At 46.6% G+C, this 17,702-nt stretch overlaps 1 protein-coding gene across 3 annotated transcripts in view; it reads left to right on the top strand.

Annotated features, from left to right (window-relative positions):
- The window catches only part of LOC110519860 (protein tyrosine phosphatase type IVA 3), a 54,378-nt gene that overhangs the window by 14,538 nt on the left and 22,138 nt on the right, over positions 1–17,702 (top strand). For 2 of the 3 annotated variants that reach the window (XM_090186669.1, XM_090186671.1), the window contains exon 2: positions 16,635–17,335. In XM_090186669.1, coding sequence (XP_090042795.1) covers positions 17,237–17,335 — 99 coding nt within the window. In that variant the 5' untranslated portion in view covers positions 16,635–17,236. Of the gene's footprint in view, positions 1–11,726; positions 12,036–16,634; positions 17,336–17,702 lie in introns of those variants that run through there. The other variant, XM_090186665.1, reaches the window with a different exon arrangement.

The following is a 17,702-nucleotide window of genomic DNA, read 5'->3' on the forward strand; positions in this document are numbered from 1 at the left end:
AGTTGCTCGCCGAGGCTTGCAGATGCCACAGGTGGAGAGGGCCTATTGGCAGCAATAACAACAGTGATGATGTCATATAAAGATAATGAACCTCTCTGGTTGGTTGCCTCCTCTGACCATGTGAGCCAACCAAGGGGGAAAAAAGGATGAGCTCATGTTATCTCAGTGATTATATTACTCATACTTACGTCCACTTTCCATACAGAGCATCTAGTCCACTCAGCTGAACGCATTAGCTAGATATGATGACCGCACTCACTGAGGTGATTCCAAGGTTACACTGTGTACACACGTCTTCAGGTAACCCTGGGTGGGTTTTTTTTTTAAAGTATTTATTTAACCTTTATCCAACCGGGAAGTCCCATTAAGGTCAGAAGACCTCTTTTACAAGGGAGACCTGGCCAAGAGGGTAGCAATGGTGCGTGGGGTACAATCAAATCACATTTTATTGGTCACATACACATATTTAGCCGATGTTATTGCGGGCGTAGAGAAATGCTGGTGGTCCTAGCTCCAACAGTGCAGTAGTATCTAACAATTCACAACAATACACACACATCTAAAAGTAAAATAATGTTTATTAAGAAATATATAAATATTAGGGCGAGCAATGTCGGAGTGGCATTGACTAAATACAGTAGAATACAGTATCTACATATGAGATGAGTAAAACAGTATGTAAACATTAATAATGGATTTGATGTCAAATCTAAAAACGAGCCAGGATTTTGGGGGGGTATGTATGATCACATGTGCCTGCAGGGGAGTGACCTTGCAGGATGCATACCAGCTGTACTATCCCTTTAGGAGTCACTATAGTGACAGAGATCTCTGACTCCTTGGGGTCTGACAGGCTGGCTGTTTATACATGCACTTGACCTTGATTTCTGACGTCCAACAAAGGATTCCCATGAGGTCAAGAATAGCCCTTCATCTCAAAAGGAGGTTTTTGCTTTACCAGCTATCACAGTTTTTATCATGTTGGGATATATCAGAGTCTCAGGGCTCTCTCTCTCTCTGTATGAATCAATGACCTACCAACAAAGCCCCTGTCCTTCTAGTCTTTTGCTCTGCGATTGTACAGTAATTGTGCAATCTGACCTTCCGTAACCCGTGCCTTTCTAACAGAGAAGTTTCTAATGGAGAAGTTTCCTTTGACTTTCTAAGAATCGAGGTTACATAATATTTCTTAGAGGGCTTGATTTAACCCTGTAGTCAGAGAACCTGGAAATCAAAGAGATACTTTATGCACGGAGAGAGAAAGCACATATCTAATTGGTCAGCAAAGTGGTTTCTTATGGGTTAGTCGTGACTGATCAATTAAATGAGGACGGCCCCATTCTAATTGAACGAGAGCAGGCCTAGTTAACATTGCATATGTATTTTACCTTTGTGTTGGCACATTCAGGAAGCCCCCGGTTTGAAATGAGGCTCTCCAAAATATGTATATATTTTTTTGATACCACGAATCAGGCATGCCCATTGATGTAAATGGTACTGCTGTGGTGTATATAGCCTTTCCACCCAAAGCTAGGTTGCCAAGATGTTGTGTAACATCGTTGTCTTCTAGGCTCCGCCTTCTCCAGGGTGTAGGGTATCCCAGGGTGCGTCATTGTGTTTGTTTTTGTCAGTTTGACCTTTACAGTTGCGCAATGCACTCCCATGACCACTTGAAAGGGCTATCGGCAGCCGTCATTACCCTAGACGTGTAGTCCAGCCTAATGTAGCTATTCCATGTCTTGTACCATTCATTACCCTAGATGTGTAGTCCAGCCTAATGTAGCTATTCCATGTCTTGTACCATTCATTACCCTAGACGTGTAGTCCAGCCTAATGTAGCTATTCCAAGTCTTGTACCATTCATTACCCTAGACGTGTAGTCCAGCCTAATGTAGCTAGCTATTCCATGTCTTGTACCATCCATTACCCTAGACGTGTAGTCCAGCCTAATGTAGCTATTCCAAGTCTTGTACCATTCATTACCCTAGACGTGTAGTCCAGCCTAATGTAGCTATTCCAAGTCTTGTACAATTCATTACCCTAGACGTGTAGTCCAGCCTAATGTAGCTATTCCAAGTCTTGTACCATCCATTACCCTAGACGTGTAGTCCAGCCTAATGTAGCTATTCCAAGTCTTGTACCATTCATTACCCTAGACGTGTAGTCCAGCCTAATGTAGCTATTCCAAGTCTTGTACCATTCATTACCCTAGACGTGTAGTCCAGCCTAATGTAGCTATTCCAAGTCTTGTACCATTCATAACCCTAGACGTGTAGTCCAGCCTAATGTCGCTATTCCAAGTCTTGTACTATTCATTACCCTAGACGTGTAGTCCAGCCTAAATGTTCAGAGTTGTAGTGTAACAAATGGAGTGATACAGGTGCAGTACATCGACCTTATTAACAACCAAATATAATGACATAACGAGGTGCGGTAGTGTACTCCAGAAGACACTCCCATCACAAGGACGCCAGACGAATTCTAAAATGGCCTCCTCTGAAACGAATCGATGCTGCTCCATTTTATGTTCAGTGTCTTTTTTTAAATCTGCAATCTTCTTCCTGTTTGACTTTGTTTTTGGACCAGAGGATGGGTCTCGGGTTTCAAAACAAGCGACCCCAGCTAGCTCCCTGAGTTATCCAACGTTGCCTGGCTACTCTTGGTTGCAGCCAGCCCAGGCTAAATTTATTAGATAACAGCTGGTGGTGTTAAATATAGACAGCAGGTGTCTGCGAGGGCCCTGACTACAGTACTCACTGTGAAGACACTCTGGAGTGTAGTGTCACAACAATGCTCGTGTCCAACACACATCTCCCATCCTGTCAAACGCAGCAGACCTGCTCTGTTCTTACCAAGGCTTGACCCACCTGGGGAAACGCCTGTAATGCCGACAGACTGCTACAGAATTCCAACCCAACTATCAACTTTGACACCTTGTGTACGTCCCAAATCACACCCTATTTCCTATATAGTGCACTACTTTTGACCAGAGTCCTGTGGGGACCCTATTCCCTATATAGTGCACTACTTTTGACCAGAGACCTATGGGGACCCTATTCCCTATATAGTGCACTACTTTTGACCAGAGTCCTGTGGGGACCCTATTCCCTATATAGTGCACTACTTTTAACCAGAACCCTATGGGGACCCTATTCCCTATATAGTAACACAACTTTTTAAATTGACCTTTTATTTAACTAGTCAGTTAAGAACAAATTCTCTTTTGCCAAACCCGATCGACGCTGGGCCAATTGTGCGCCGCCATATGGGACTCCCAATCACGGCCGGTTGTGACACAGCCTGGAATCCAACCAGGGTCTGTAGTGACGCCTCTAGCGTTTTTGTTGTATGTTTAGCTCACATTATATAATTTAAAAGGATGCATTTAGGTGTCTGTAATAGAATATCAAAATGGTCGAGCGAATGCCGAGAGAGTGCAAAGCTGTCGTCAAGGCAAAGGGTGGCTACTTTGAAGAATCTTGCATATAAAATATATTTTGGTTACTACATGATTCCATATGTGTTATTTCATAGTTTTGATTTCTTCACTATTATTCTACAATGTAGAAAATAGTAAAAATAAAGAAAAACACTTGAATGAGTAGGCGTGTCCAAACTTTTGACCTGGTACTGTATGGTGAGCATGAATCTGAATAAAATCTCAGTATCGAATCGCAATCCATATAGAATCGGCACCTCCGTATCGTGATCGTGAGGTCCCTGGCAATTCCCAAACCTAGTTAGTTCCTTCACCACGGTGATTGATGTAGAGACTGATCATTAGAACTAGGGGTCCGTACCGTATAGCATCATGAGCTGTATCAATACAGTAACATCATGTCACTCAATGTCTTTCATGTTGTTCACAACAAGTCATCAGTGTTTTGACTCTCTCTCTCTCTAAACGCACCTAATGTCTCTAACTCTGAATGAACAGCTATGAAAAGCCAACTGACATTTACTCCTGAGGTGCTGACTTGTTGCACCCTGTGATTATTATTATTTGACCCTGCTGGTCATCTATGAACGTTTGAACATCTTGGTCATGTACAACAGTACTAATAATAGTTATAATCTCCACCCGGCACAGCCAGAAGAGGACTGGCCACCCCTCATAGCCTGGTTCCTCTCTAGGTTTCTTCCTAGGTTCCTGCCTTTCTAGGGAGTTTTTCCTAGCCACCATGCTTCTACATCTGCATTGCTTGCTGTTTGGGGTTTTAGGCTGAGTTTCTGTATAGCACTTTGTGACATCGGCTGATGTAAGAAGGGCTTTATATATACATTTGATTGATTGACCTGTTATGCTCTCTGTGATCTGTTGTCTACCCAGTGTAGTCATGTGATTGTCCATTCCAGCCACATAATCATCCAATTAACGTCCTCAGAGGACAGCCCAAGCCTTCTGAAGATTTCTCAGAATGATGCTCTGGCCTCTGTGGCCTGGCTGCTAGGATACCGTGTGGACATGTTTACCAGTCATCTAGTCAGTCTGCGTGACAACAACAGTAGAGAAGTCTAGCCTCACCGCCGTGCCCTCTAGTTGTTGTGGATATCTGGCCGATACGGCTGTTTGAGTTGTGCATCACTTACTCTACAGTAGTGGACCTACAATACCTAGGCCTAAATAGCTTTTTATAATAAATCTTGTGTTTACGAAGTCAACCCTGAGGTCTATTTGAGCCCTCAAACTGCTAAGCTTAATAGTTTTTTTTAAATCCCAGCGTGTTGTGGGTGACAGTCAATGTAGTAGCTAATAAGCTTGGCCAAGCTACATCCTTTACTGAGCCACGGCATGACTTCATAACCCGAGTATAAAGCCAACAACAAACAGATAAAGGCTTGCCCTCCTCCTGGATCACTGGGCACTATATTTAGGCCTATCCAGAGACAGAGCTATTAAAGTCTAGTTTTGTAACACACTGGCCCTGTGTATGAAGGATTAGACTGTGTGTACAGGTGAGAAGCCATTAAGGAGAGTGGAGAGATAAGCCATTGTGAAGAGAGAAGTTAGGCTATGAGGAATTGTTGTTCTGTTGTCTGCCATGTGTTGCTGTTGTCTATAGTATGCTGATTCATTTAATCAGTTATCAAGTGCTAGTTTTAATGGAAGCTGAAGACTTACAAACCAACCAATTGACTTCCCAAACCTCAAATCCAGGTCTGGTCTGTTTGGTCTGCATCTCCTGAAGCATTGGCTGCTCGGCACTCTGGGTTTAAAACTCTGTGTACCTGCTCCTCAAAGGAGGAAGGACCACAGCTTGCCGCTCTGTCCCTGCTAGAAACATCTAACTGGTCTCTAAGGTTTGGGTCTCGTGTTTGGGCTGGTGAGAGTGTCACTGTGATGTGTGTGTGTGTGAGGGGGGGGGGGGGGGGGGGGGCTGGTGAGAGTCTGTGTGTGACTCCATATGAGTAATCATATACATAATATCTGGTCCTCTGGCAAGGCTCAGACTTGGACTACATCCCAAATGACACCCTATTCCCTTTATAGTGCACTACTTTTGACCAGGGCCCATCATAGTAGATAGGGTGCTATTTGGTAAGCAACCTTTGGCCCAGTTTCAGCTACTCAGCAGGGCTTCCTACCTCTTGATAGGCTGAACTGGTTTTACTCCACAGGAGGCCCTGTAAATCTCCCTCCTATTTAGAACAACAACAGCCCTGATAGATATTATAGGCTACTGTGTTCAGGTGAGACCGGAATAGACACATAACAACATTAGATAAAGGAGTGGTGTTTGGCTAGGCTACAGTAAGGCTGTTATTGGAACAGTGATTCTGGACTGGAGCATGGTATACTGGTGATCTAGCTTGCTAGCCTGATCCTGGACTGGAGCATGGTATGGTATACTGGTGATGTAGCTAGCTAGCCTGATCCTGGACTGGAGCGTGGTATACTGGTGATGAAGCTAGCTAGCTAGCTAGCTAGCTAGCCTGATCCTGGACTGGAACATGGTATACTGGTGATGAAGCTAGCTAGCCTAATCCTGGACTGGAACATGGTATACTGGTGATGAAGCTAGCTAGCCTGATCCTGGACTGGAACATGGTATACTGGTGATGAAGCTAGCTAGCCTGAGCCAAGGACTATTGTTAGTACACCAACAGTCTGGACTATTCGTGACGAATAACACACCTAAAGTCTGATAAGAATCATAAGAGGTGGAGCAGGGTGTTGTAACAGCGGTAATGCAGAGTATGTGAGTGGAGCTGGAGCGAGGAGCGGAGCATGCCCAATTTAACTGGAGCACGGAGCAACTTTCCCAAAGGCCTTTCACCCGCTCCAATATCGCTCCAGTAACGCTCACTTCCCCACCTCAGGGCCTGCCTGGCCCAGCATGCATTTGTAGTCTACTTGTGTGCTGCTGTAGCCCCTTGCTTTAGCTACCGTCATGGAGTTCACTAAAGATGTCCATAAAGAAAATGATTAAAACACACAGGTGCTAAACCAAGGTGACTTACAAAGATGAGGAGGACCAAGCAGTGGAGCGAGTGTGATGTAATGTCCACAACCTAATGAGTCCTTGTGGATTCTGAAAAATCACCTTAAATAAATGCATGATTGGGTACTTACTACAGTTAAAATTTGTTTTATTCAAAGGCACTGTAGATTGAGCCTTATAAGGCATTCTTTGTGTAATTTCTATTTAATTCTAAGTCACAGCCTATATGTGCAATTTCTAGACGACAATGATTTAACACAACTAAATGTTTTAAATGCTGAGCGCTCTTTGTCCCTGCCTCTCTACCAGCCTAGTGTGTCACACTCACTAATGCTCCACAATGGATTTATTTGTAGGCCATAGCCTTGTGATAATAGTCTAATAATATAGCTTAAATAATACATTGTTGTTACGTCTTAGGCTACCTGTCTGGCTACTGACCTATTTACAGTGTTTCTATGCCGTTTAATACGACACGTGGCCTGTTTTCAAATGAAGAGCGCTTATTAGTCACCTTTTACACGTTTCAATTATTTTCATTCAAATGGTATGGTTTGGTTTCAATACTTAAAAAGCAAATGGTCGGTCCATGTAGTCACATAGATGGGTGTTGGTTAAATTATATATATATTTTTTTAAATGAATAGAATGAATTTGAAGTGGCGTTTTTTTTTTTTATGTCCTGTGAGCGAGGAGCGTTTTCTAGCGGAGCGGGTAGAAAGGACATGGAGCGCCCGTGAGCGAGGAGCGTTTTCTAGCGGAGCGGGTAGAAAGGACATGGAGCGCCCGTGAGCGAGGAGCGTTTTCTAGCGGAGCGGGTAGAAAGGACATGGAGCGCCCGTGAGCGAGGAGCGTTTTCTAGCGGAGCGGGTAGAAAGGACATGGAGCGCCCGTGAGCGAGGAGCGTTTTCTAGCGGAGCGGGTAGAAAGGACATGGAGCGCCCGTGAGCGAGGAGCGTTTTCTAGCGGAGCGGGTAGAAAGGACATGGCGCGGCCGTGAGCGAGGAGCGTTTTCTAGCGGAGCGTGTAGAAAGGACATGGCGCGCCCGTGAGCGAGGAGCGTTTTCTAGCGGAGCGGGTAGAAAGGACATGGAGCGCCCGTGAGCGAGGAGCGTTTTCTAGCGGAGCGGGTAGAAAGGACATGGCGCGGCCGTGAGCGAGGAGCGTTTTCTAGCGGAGCGTGTAGAAAGGACATGGCGCGCCCGTGAGCGAGGAGCGTTTTCTAGCGGAGCGGGTAGAAAGGACATGGAGCGCCCGTGAGCGAGGAGCGTTTTCTAGCGGAGCGGGTAGAAAGGACATGGAGCGCCCGTGAGCGAGGAGCGTTTTCTAGCGGAGCGTGTAGAAAGGACATGGCGCGCCCGTGAGCGAGGAGCGTTTTCTAGCGGAGCGGGTAGAAAGGACATGGCGCGCACGTGAGCGAGGAGCGTTTTCTAGCAGAGCGGGTAGAAAGGACATGGAGCGCCCGTGAGCGAGGAGCGTTTTCTAGCGGAGCATGTAGAAAGGACATGGCGCGCACGTGAGCGAGGAGCGTTTTCTAGCGGAGCGGGTAGAAAGGACATGGCGCGCACGTGAGCGAGGAGCGTTTTCTAGCGGAGCGGGTAGAAAGGACATGGCGCGCACGTGAGCGAGGAGCGTTTTCTAGCAGAGCGGGTAGAAAGGACATGGCGCGCCCGTGAGCGAGGAGCGTTTTTTTTAGCAGCGCGGGTAGAAAGGACATGGCGCGCACGTGAGCGAGGAGCGTTTTCTAGCGGAGCGGGTAGAAAGGACATGGCGCGCACGTGAGCGAGGAGCGTTTTCTAGCAGAGCGGGTAGAAAGGACATGGCGCGCCCGTGAGCGAGGAGCGTTTTTTTTTAGCAGCGCGGGTAGAAAGGACATGGCGCGCACATGAGCGAGGAGCGTTTTCTAGCGGAGCGGGTAGAAAGGACATGGCGCGCACGTGAGCGAGGAGCGTTTTTTTTAGCAGCGCGGGTAGAAAGGACATGGCGCGCACGTGAGCGAGGAGCGTTTTCTAGCAGAGCGTGTAGAAAGGACATGGCGCGCACGTGAGCGAGGAGCGTTTTCTAGCAGAGCGTGTAGAAAGGACATGGCGCGCACGTGAGCGAGGAGCGTTTTCTAGCAGAGCGTGTAGAAAGGACATGGCGCGCACGTGAGCGAGGAGCGTTTTCTAGCAGAGCGTGTAGAAAGGACATGGCGCGCACGTGAGCGAGGAGCGTTTTTTTAAGCAGAGCGGGTAGAAAGGACATGGCGCGCCCGTGAGCGAGGAGCGTTTTCTAGCAGAGCGGGTAGAAAGGACATGGAGCGCCCGTGAGCGAGGAGCGTTTTCTAGCAGAGCGTGTAGAAAGGACATGGAGCGCCCGTGAGCGAGGAGCGTTTTCTAGCGGAGCGGGTAGAAAGGACATGGCGCGGCCGTGAGCGAGGAGCGTTTTCTAGCGGAGCGGGTAGAAAGGACATGGCGCGCACGTGAGCGAGGAGCGTTTTCTAGCGGAGCGGGTAGAAAGGACATGGCGCGCACGTGAGCGAGGAGCGTTTTCTAGCGGAGCGGGTAGAAAGGACATGGCGCGCACGTGAGCGAGGAGCGTTTTCTAGCAGAGCGGGTAGAAAGGACATGGCGCGCCCGTGAGCGAGGAGCGTTTTTTTTAGCAGCGCGGGTAGAAAGGACATGGCGCGCACGTGAGCGAGGAGCGTTTTCTAGCGGAGCGGGTAGAAAGGACATGGCGCGCACGTGAGCGAGGAGCGTTTTCTAGCAGAGCGGGTAGAAAGGACATGGCGCGCCCGTGAGCGAGGAGCGTTTTTTTTTAGCAGCGCGGGTAGAAAGGACATGGCGCGCACATGAGCGAGGAGCGTTTTCTAGCGGAGCGGGTAGAAAGGACATGGCGCGCACGTGAGCGAGGAGCGTTTTTTTTAGCAGCGCGGGTAGAAAGGACATGGCGCGCACGTGAGCGAGGAGCGTTTTCTAGCAGAGCGTGTAGAAAGGACATGGCGCGCACGTGAGCGAGGAGCGTTTTCTAGCAGAGCGTGTAGAAAGGACATGGCGCGCACGTGAGCGAGGAGCGTTTTCTAGCAGAGCGTGTAGAAAGGACATGGCGCGCACGTGAGCGAGGAGCGTTTTCTAGCAGAGCGTGTAGAAAGGACATGGCGCGCACGTGAGCGAGGAGCGTTTTTTTAAGCAGAGCGGGTAGAAAGGACATGGCGCGCCCGTGAGCGAGGAGCGTTTTCTAGCAGAGCGGGTAGAAAGGACATGGAGCGCCCGTGAGCGAGGAGCGTTTTCTAGCAGAGCGTGTAGAAAGGACATGGAGCGCCCGTGAGCGAGGAGCGTTTTCTAGCGGAGCGGGTAGAAAGGACATGGCGCGGCCGTGAGCGAGGAGCGTTTTCTAGCGGAGCGGGTAGAAAGGACATGGCGCGCACGTGAGCGAGGAGCGTTTTTTTTTAGCAGCGCGGGTAGAAAGGACATGGCGCGCACATGAGCGAGGAGCGTTTTCTAGCAGAGCGTGTAGAAAGGACATGGCGCGCACGTGAGAGAGGAGCGTTTTCTAGCGGAGCGGGTAGAAAGGACATGGAGCGCCCGTGAGCGAGGAGCGTTTTCTAGCGGAGCGGGTAGAAAGGACATGGCGCGCCCGTGAGCGAGGAGCGTTTTCTAGCGGAGCGGGTAGAAAGGACATGGAGCGCCCGTGAGCGAGGAGCGTTTTCTAGCGGAGCGGGTAGAAAGGACATGGAGCGCCCGTGAGCGAGGAGCGTTTTCTAGCGGAGCGGGTAGAAAGGACATGGCGCGCCCGTGAGCGACGAGCGGGATTTCCGACCGCTCAGCTCCGCTCAAACACTCTGCAGCAATGACAATGAAACAGCCCATCAATAACACTGCTTCATTGCTGCAGATAGAAGTCTGACTCATGTGTGATGTTATTTATGAGCCAGTCAGTAGCTGTAGTCCTTTCATTCCCCACCTGACCCACAGTCACACTGTCTGAGTTCCAAATGGCACCCCATTCCCTTATATAGTGCGCAACTTTTGACCAGGCCCGATAGGGAGTAGGGATCCATTTGGGACTAGAGCCACAGTTAATGCTCTTATAGGAATGGCTGACCTGTGGGCTCCATTAAAGTCCTTGGCTGGCGTGCTGGCAGCTACACAGAAATAGCCCGTCAGGCCCCTTTGTTCAGCCGCCACAGGTTTCTGTCAGCTAGCTAGCGCCACTATGGGTTTGATTGACAGCTGAAGAGAGATGTCCCATGGTGGTACATGTTTCTGTATACTAACAGTTAAGGGAAAGGGGAGAGAACAGAGTAGATGGTGGTACATGTTTCTGTATACTAACAGTTAAGGGAAAGGGGAAAGAACAGAGTAGATGGTGGTACATTATGTTTCTGTATACTAACAGTTAAGGGAAAGGGGAGAGAACAGAGTAGATGGTGGTACATTATGTTTCTGTATACTAACAGTTAAGGGAAAGGGGAGAGAACAGAGTAGATGGTGGTACATTATGTGTCTGTATACTAACAGTTAAGGGAAAGGGGAGAGAACAGAGTAGATGGTGGTACATTATGTTTCTGTATACTAACAGTTAAGGGAAAGGGGAGAGAACAGAGTAGATGGTGGTACATTATGTTTCTGTATACTAACAGTTAAGGGAAAGGGGAGAGAACAGAGTAGATGGTGGTACATTATGTTTCTGTATACTAACAGTTAAGGGAAAGGGGAGAGAACCGAGTAGATGGTGGTACATTATGTTTCTGTATACTAACAGTTAAGGGAAAGGGGAGAGAACAGAGTAGATGGTGGTACATTATGTTTCTGTATACTAACAGTTAAGGGAAAGGGGAGAGAACAGAGTAGATGGTGGTACATTATGTTTCTGTATACTAACAGTTAAGGGAAAGGGGAGAGAACCGAGTAGATGGTGGTACATTATGTTTCTGTATACTAACAGTTAAGGGAAAGGGGAGAGAACCGAGTAGATGGTGGTACATTATGTTTCTGTATACTAACAGTTAAGGGAAAGGGGCGTGAACAGAGTGAAGTTGGTTAGGTTTATGGGTTCTGACTCCTGGGGGTGACTGTTAAATATAGTGAAGTTGGTTAGGTTATGGGTTGTTCTGACTCCTGGGGGTGACTGTTAACCCTAACCAACTTCACTATATTTATGGGTCAACTCTCTGTGCCTCCTAGAGCATTACATGCATTTGTTTGTGACATTACCAGTTGAGTGCTGCCAGTGTCATATGACAAACCTGGGCAGCCTCAACTGGTTCAGAACAGAGATGGCAGAGAGAGAGCGAGAGAGAGCGCCTGTGGGAGGGACCACAGGAGGAGAGGTGTGGTGAAGAGTTATTTGCCTAGATTACTATAAGCTTTCTCACGGGTGTGTGCAGTGTGGATGGACGCTCAGTGTGTGCAGGGGAAGCTCTGCAGAGTAACAGGTTGGAGAGACTCCTTGGAGGACCTGGGGTTTGATGAGCTTGATCGACCTGGTGGTGACAGAGGAATGAAAGGCTTCTTGGGCTTTAGCTGTGAGGGAGGAATCTAAAGAAGACTGCTTGTTGTTTCTCTTCTTGTCTAATTTGAGGATGTTTTCTTGTCAAATAAGTTGTCTCAGGTGAGCAGTACAATACGGTGGCTTCTCTGGCTGCTAGTTTTACTCTGGACTTTTACAAACAGTTGACTTCAACAGTTGTATTTTCTACTTCACAGTTGGCTACTATGTGTTCAGTTAGGAGGTAGTGAGGGAAGTTATTTTGGTAAGGAGATGGTGTAGTAATAACTGTCAAGCCGAAGCCCCCATAGATTGTATCGAATTACTGTCAGTGTGTCCGCGTTACCTCAATTAGGCTGCAACCTCATCCTTATTACATGTAACCGGTAGGCTACAACCTCATCCTTATTACATTTAACCGGTAGGCTACAACCTCATCCTTATTACATTTAAACGGTAGGCTGCAACCTCATCCTTATTACATTTAAACGGTAGGCTACAACCTCATCCTTATTACATTTAAACGGTAGGCTGCAACCTCATCCTTATTACATTTAAACGGTAGGCTGCAACCTCATCCTTATTACATTTAAACGGTAGGCTGCAACCTCATCCTTATTACATTTAAACGGTACGCTGCAACCTCATCCTTATTACATTTAAACGGTAGGCTGCAACCTCATCCTTATTACATTTAAACGGTAGGCTGCAACCTCATCCTTATTACATTTAAACGGTAGGCTGCAACCTCATCCTTATTACATTTAAACGGTAGGCTGCAACCTCATCCTTATTACATTTAAACGGTAGGCTACAACCTCATCCTTATTACATTTAACCGGTAGGCTGCAACCTCATCCTTATTACATTTAAACGGTAGGCTGCAACCTCATCCTTATTACATGTAAACGGTAGGCTGCAACCTCATCCTTATTACATGTAACCGGTAGGCTACAACCTCATCCTTATTACATTTAACCGGTAGGCTACAACCTCATCCTTATTACATTTAAACGGTAGGCTGCAACCTCATCCTTATTACATTTAAACGGTAGGCAGCAACCTCATCCTTATTACATTTAAACGGTAGGCTGCAACCTCATCCTTATTACATTTAAACGGTAGGCTACAACCTCATCCTTATTACATTTAAACGGTAGGCTACAACCTCATCCTTATTACATTTAAACGGTAGGCTACAACCTCATCCTTATTACATTTAAACGGTAGGCTACAACCTCATCCTTATTACATTTAAACGGTAGGCTGCAACCTCATCCTTATTACATTTAAACGGTAGGCTGCAACCTCATCCTTATTACATTTAAACGGTAGGCTGCAACCTCATCCTTATTACATTTAAACGGTAGGCTGCAACCTCATCCTTATTACATTTAAACGGTAGGCTGCAACCTCATCCTTATTACATTTAAACGGTAGGCTGCAACCTCATCCTTATTACATTTAAACGGTAGGCTACAACCTCATCCTTATTACATTTAAACAGTAGGCAGCAACCTCATCCTTATTACATTTAAACGGTAGGCTGCAACCTCATCCTTATTACATTTAAACGGTAGGCTACAACCTCATCCTTATTACATTTAAACGGTAGGCTACAACCTCATCCTTATTACATTTAAACGGTAGGCTACAACCTCATCCTTATTACATTTAAACGGTAGGCTGCAGTATGTTACAGTATGTCTCTACAGGTAAAACAACACTGCTAGGTTACAGTATGTCTCTACAGGTAAAACAACACTACTAGGTTACAGTATGTCTCTACAGGTAAAACAACACTGCTAGGTTACAGTATGTCTCTACAGGTAAAACAACACTGCTAGGTTACAGTATGTCTCTACAGGTAAAACAACACTACCAGGTTACAGTATGTCTCTACAGGTAAAACAACACTACCAGGTTACAGTATGTCTCTACAGGTAAAACAACAATACTAGGTTACAGAATGTCTCTACAGGTAAAACAACACTACCAGGTTACAGAATGTCTCTACAGGTAAAACAACACTACCAGGTTACAGTATGTCTCTACAGGTAAAACAACACTACCAGGTTACAGTATGTCTCTACAGGTAAAACAACACTACCAGGTTACAGTATGTCTCTACAGGTAAAACAACACTACCAGGTTACAGTATGTCTCTACAGGTAAAACAACACTACCAGGTTACAGTATGTCTCTACAGGTAAAACAACACTACTAGGTTACAGTATGTCTCTACAGGTAAAACAACACTGCCAGGTTCCAGTATGTCTCTACAGGTAAAACAACACTACCAGGTTACAGTATGTCTCTACAGGTAAAACAATACTACCAGGTTACAGTATGTCTCTACAGGTAAAACAATACTACCAGGTTACAGTATGTCTCTACAGGTAAAACAACACTACCAGGTTACAGTATGTCTCTACAGGTAAAACAACACTACCAGGTTACAGTATGTCTCTACAGGTAAAACAACACTACCAGGTTACAGTATGTCTCTACAGGTAAAACAACACTACCAGGTTACAGTATGTCTCTACAGGTAAAACAACACTACTAGGTTACAGTATGTCTCTACAGGTAAAACAACACTGCCAGGTTCCAGTATGTCTCTACAGGTAAAACAACACTACCAGGTTACAGTATGTCTCTACAGGTAAAACAATACTACCAGGTTACAGTATGTCTCTACAGGTAAAACAACACTACCAGGTTACAGTATGTGTCTACAGGTAAAACAACACTACTAGTATCATCCTGATCAAGATTGTGAATTGTGGTATAACTGTAGAAATAACTGGAGAAGTGGCCCTACAGCTCTCAAGTAGTAGAAATAACTGGAGAAGTGTCCCTACAGCGCTAAAATAGTAGAAATAACTGGAGAAGTGTCCCTACAGCTCTAAAATAGTAGAAATAACTGGAGAAGTGTCCCTACAGCGCTGAAATAGTAGAAATAACTGGAGAAGTGTCCCTACAGCTCTAAAATAGTAGAAATAGCTGGAGAAGTGTCCCTACAGCTCTGAAATAGTAGAAATAGCTGGAGAAGTGTCCCTACAGCTCTGAAATAGTAGAAATAACTGGAGAAGTGTCCCTACTGCACAGTGTTTTCCATTTGTGTCCTACCATCTCGAAGTATGCAGTATGTTTAACACATGGCGCTGTGTGTGGTTAGCGTATGGGGCTGCGTGTGGTTAGCGTATGGGGCTGCGTGTGGTTAGCGTATGGGGCTGCGTGTGGTTAGCGTATGGCGCTGCGTGTGGTTAGCGTATGGCGCTGCGTGTGGTTAGCGTATGGCGCTGTGTGTGTTTAGCGTATGGCGCTGTGCGTGTTTAACGTATGGGGCTGTGTGTGGTTAGCGTATGGGGCTGTGTGTGGTTAGCGTATGGGGCTGTGTGTGGTTAGCGTATGGGGCTGTGTGTGGTTAGCGTATGGGGCTGTGTGTGGTTAGCGTATGGCGCTGTGTGTGGTTAGCGTATGGGGCTGTGTGTGGTTAGCGTATGGCGCTGTGTGTGGTTAGCGTATGGGGCTGTGTGTGGTTAGCGTATGGGGCTGTGTGTGGTATTTGTGGAATTGGCAGTTCTAGGGTATCAGTTATCCTCACCTAGGCCCAGGGCCTAAAATTAACACCCGCCACCTGCTGAACGTGGGTAGATTTTGCCGTTGGCAGGTAAGAATGTATAATTCACCAGCTATGTTAGTGCGTGGCAGTACTCCAGGCTCTACAGTGTGGGTATTTCATAAAAATAGTCCAGCATGGGCCCAAGTGAGTTGTGATTTATAGCTTAATAAAAGCTACAGTAGCTGTTTTCAAAGTATTAATGCCATTTTGTTTCGTATCTGTTAATGCACAGAGAAAGCTATAACATTAGGATTCAGATATCAGGCAGCAACACTGACTGTCTGGGGGGGCTGTGAGTGCGGAAATATTTGTTTTTAGAAGCAATGGGCACAGGCATAAAAGTTGGTCTAATTTACTCAAGTATCCTACAGTGATTTCTTGTTAATTTACATTGTTTTGTTCACAAGCTAGGTTACTTTTTCAATGTTTTGAGTTTCCTCCCACTGCTAGCAAAAAGAGACCTCGTTGGCTCTCTTACTAGTGACACAGGCACATGTGATGACTTGAGTGGCCCTGTTACCAAGGTAACCTTAAAAGGGCAGCTAAACATTTTTTTGTCTGATATTTATGTTAAAAATACTCAGGTCACAGAATAGTAAATTACATTGAGAAATATAACCAATAACATCTTACTAGTAATACATTTCTTGTTTTAGAAACATTACTAAGCATGGCAGTTCTTTGTTTCTTTGTGTAATTATGGCAGCACATTTTTTTTAAATTTTGGCTGGTAAAAAATCTGATTGGCAGATTTCTTTTGTATCTACCTGCCACAGTGGCTGCTATACAAACAAGTTAGTTTTAGGGCCTGTCTTTTACCTGTCTGTGTCCTCTCCTTACCCTGTGTGTGTAGTTTGATAGAATAAAAGTTTACCAAATGATCTTCAGCCCAGCTTGATCAAAAAAGGGAAATTATGTCCTGAACTGACTGACTGGGGATAATGGAGAAAAGGTAGACTTTCTCTCCCCAACTAACTGTGTGTGTGTGTGTGGTTTGACTGTTAGTCCCACTGACTCTCGTGTGTGTGTGTGTGTGTGTGTGTGTGTGTGTGTGTGTGTGTTAGTCCCACTGACTCTCTCCTCTGTCTTTGCAGCGCTGCACTCAGGCCGGCCAGTCGTTGATGGAGTTCTTGCAGGGGAGCGGTGACTACTGCCACGCCCAACATCTCAGCGCTTGAGCCCAGGCCCCCCGGGGGGAGGATGGCCCTGTTGCCCTGCTGCACCTCCCACCCCTGAATGCCCACAGCCAGGTCGCCCTCTCAACCCAGACCCAGCCACCCCCACTCTGACTGTAGACTGACCGACGGACGGCAGGCCCACTAACTCACCAGATGGGGTAGTGAGTGTCGGTGGCCAAGGGCAGCGTAAGCTAACGGACAGCTACCTCTTCACCCTGTCCAACCCCCACTCTATTCCCAGCACACCAAGACACCCTGGACAGGAGAGACTTGAGAGGACCTTGTAAATTCCTCCTGAGGTGGGGTGTTGTTGCTGGGGTTTGTTCCTCCACCTCAGAGAGACTAGCAGGGGTTACCTGCCTTCTTGGCTTCCTGCCTGGCTTCCTGCCTGCTGTGTCAGGACAGTGTAGTGTAGCTGGTGGGCTGGGTGCTCCTCTGTCAGGGTGGGTGCGGGCCCCTGGGTCTGGGTCGACGTCGTGGCGTCTTCTCCTGAGAGTGGGATCCTCAGTGTGTCCAGAATGAACCGTCCGGCTCCCCCCGTCGAGGTCTGCTACAAGAACATGAGGTTCCTCATCACACACAACCCCACCAACGCCACCCTCGACACCTTCATCGAGGTGAGACAGAGAAGAACCTTCCACACAACACCACTAACACCACTCTTATCACCTTCATCAAGGTGAGACAGAGAGGAATCTTCCAGACTGTTCTGGCTCTCGGTCGTCTAATCCTGCTGAGTTAGAAGTGGTACCTAGGTAACTGATCTAAAATCAGATTACTCCTCTGGGTTCACACTGCACGTTCTTAGCCCAGGGCTAAGCTTCATGAATATTCATGTTAGGTGAAAATGGAAATGTCACAATTAATGGAATTTGATGACAATTAATATTTAAACTGGGTGACAATCTGTGATTGGCTAACCCTGAAAACTTGGTTCTAAGAACACAGTGTGAGTCTCTCAGGGAAAACCCAGAACTGATGGTA

Source organism: Oncorhynchus mykiss, chromosome 2 (genome assembly GCF_057628025.1).
Source record: "Oncorhynchus mykiss isolate SJ-2025 chromosome 2, ASM5762802v1, whole genome shotgun sequence".
Taxonomy (NCBI): domain Eukaryota; kingdom Metazoa; phylum Chordata; class Actinopteri; order Salmoniformes; family Salmonidae; genus Oncorhynchus; species Oncorhynchus mykiss.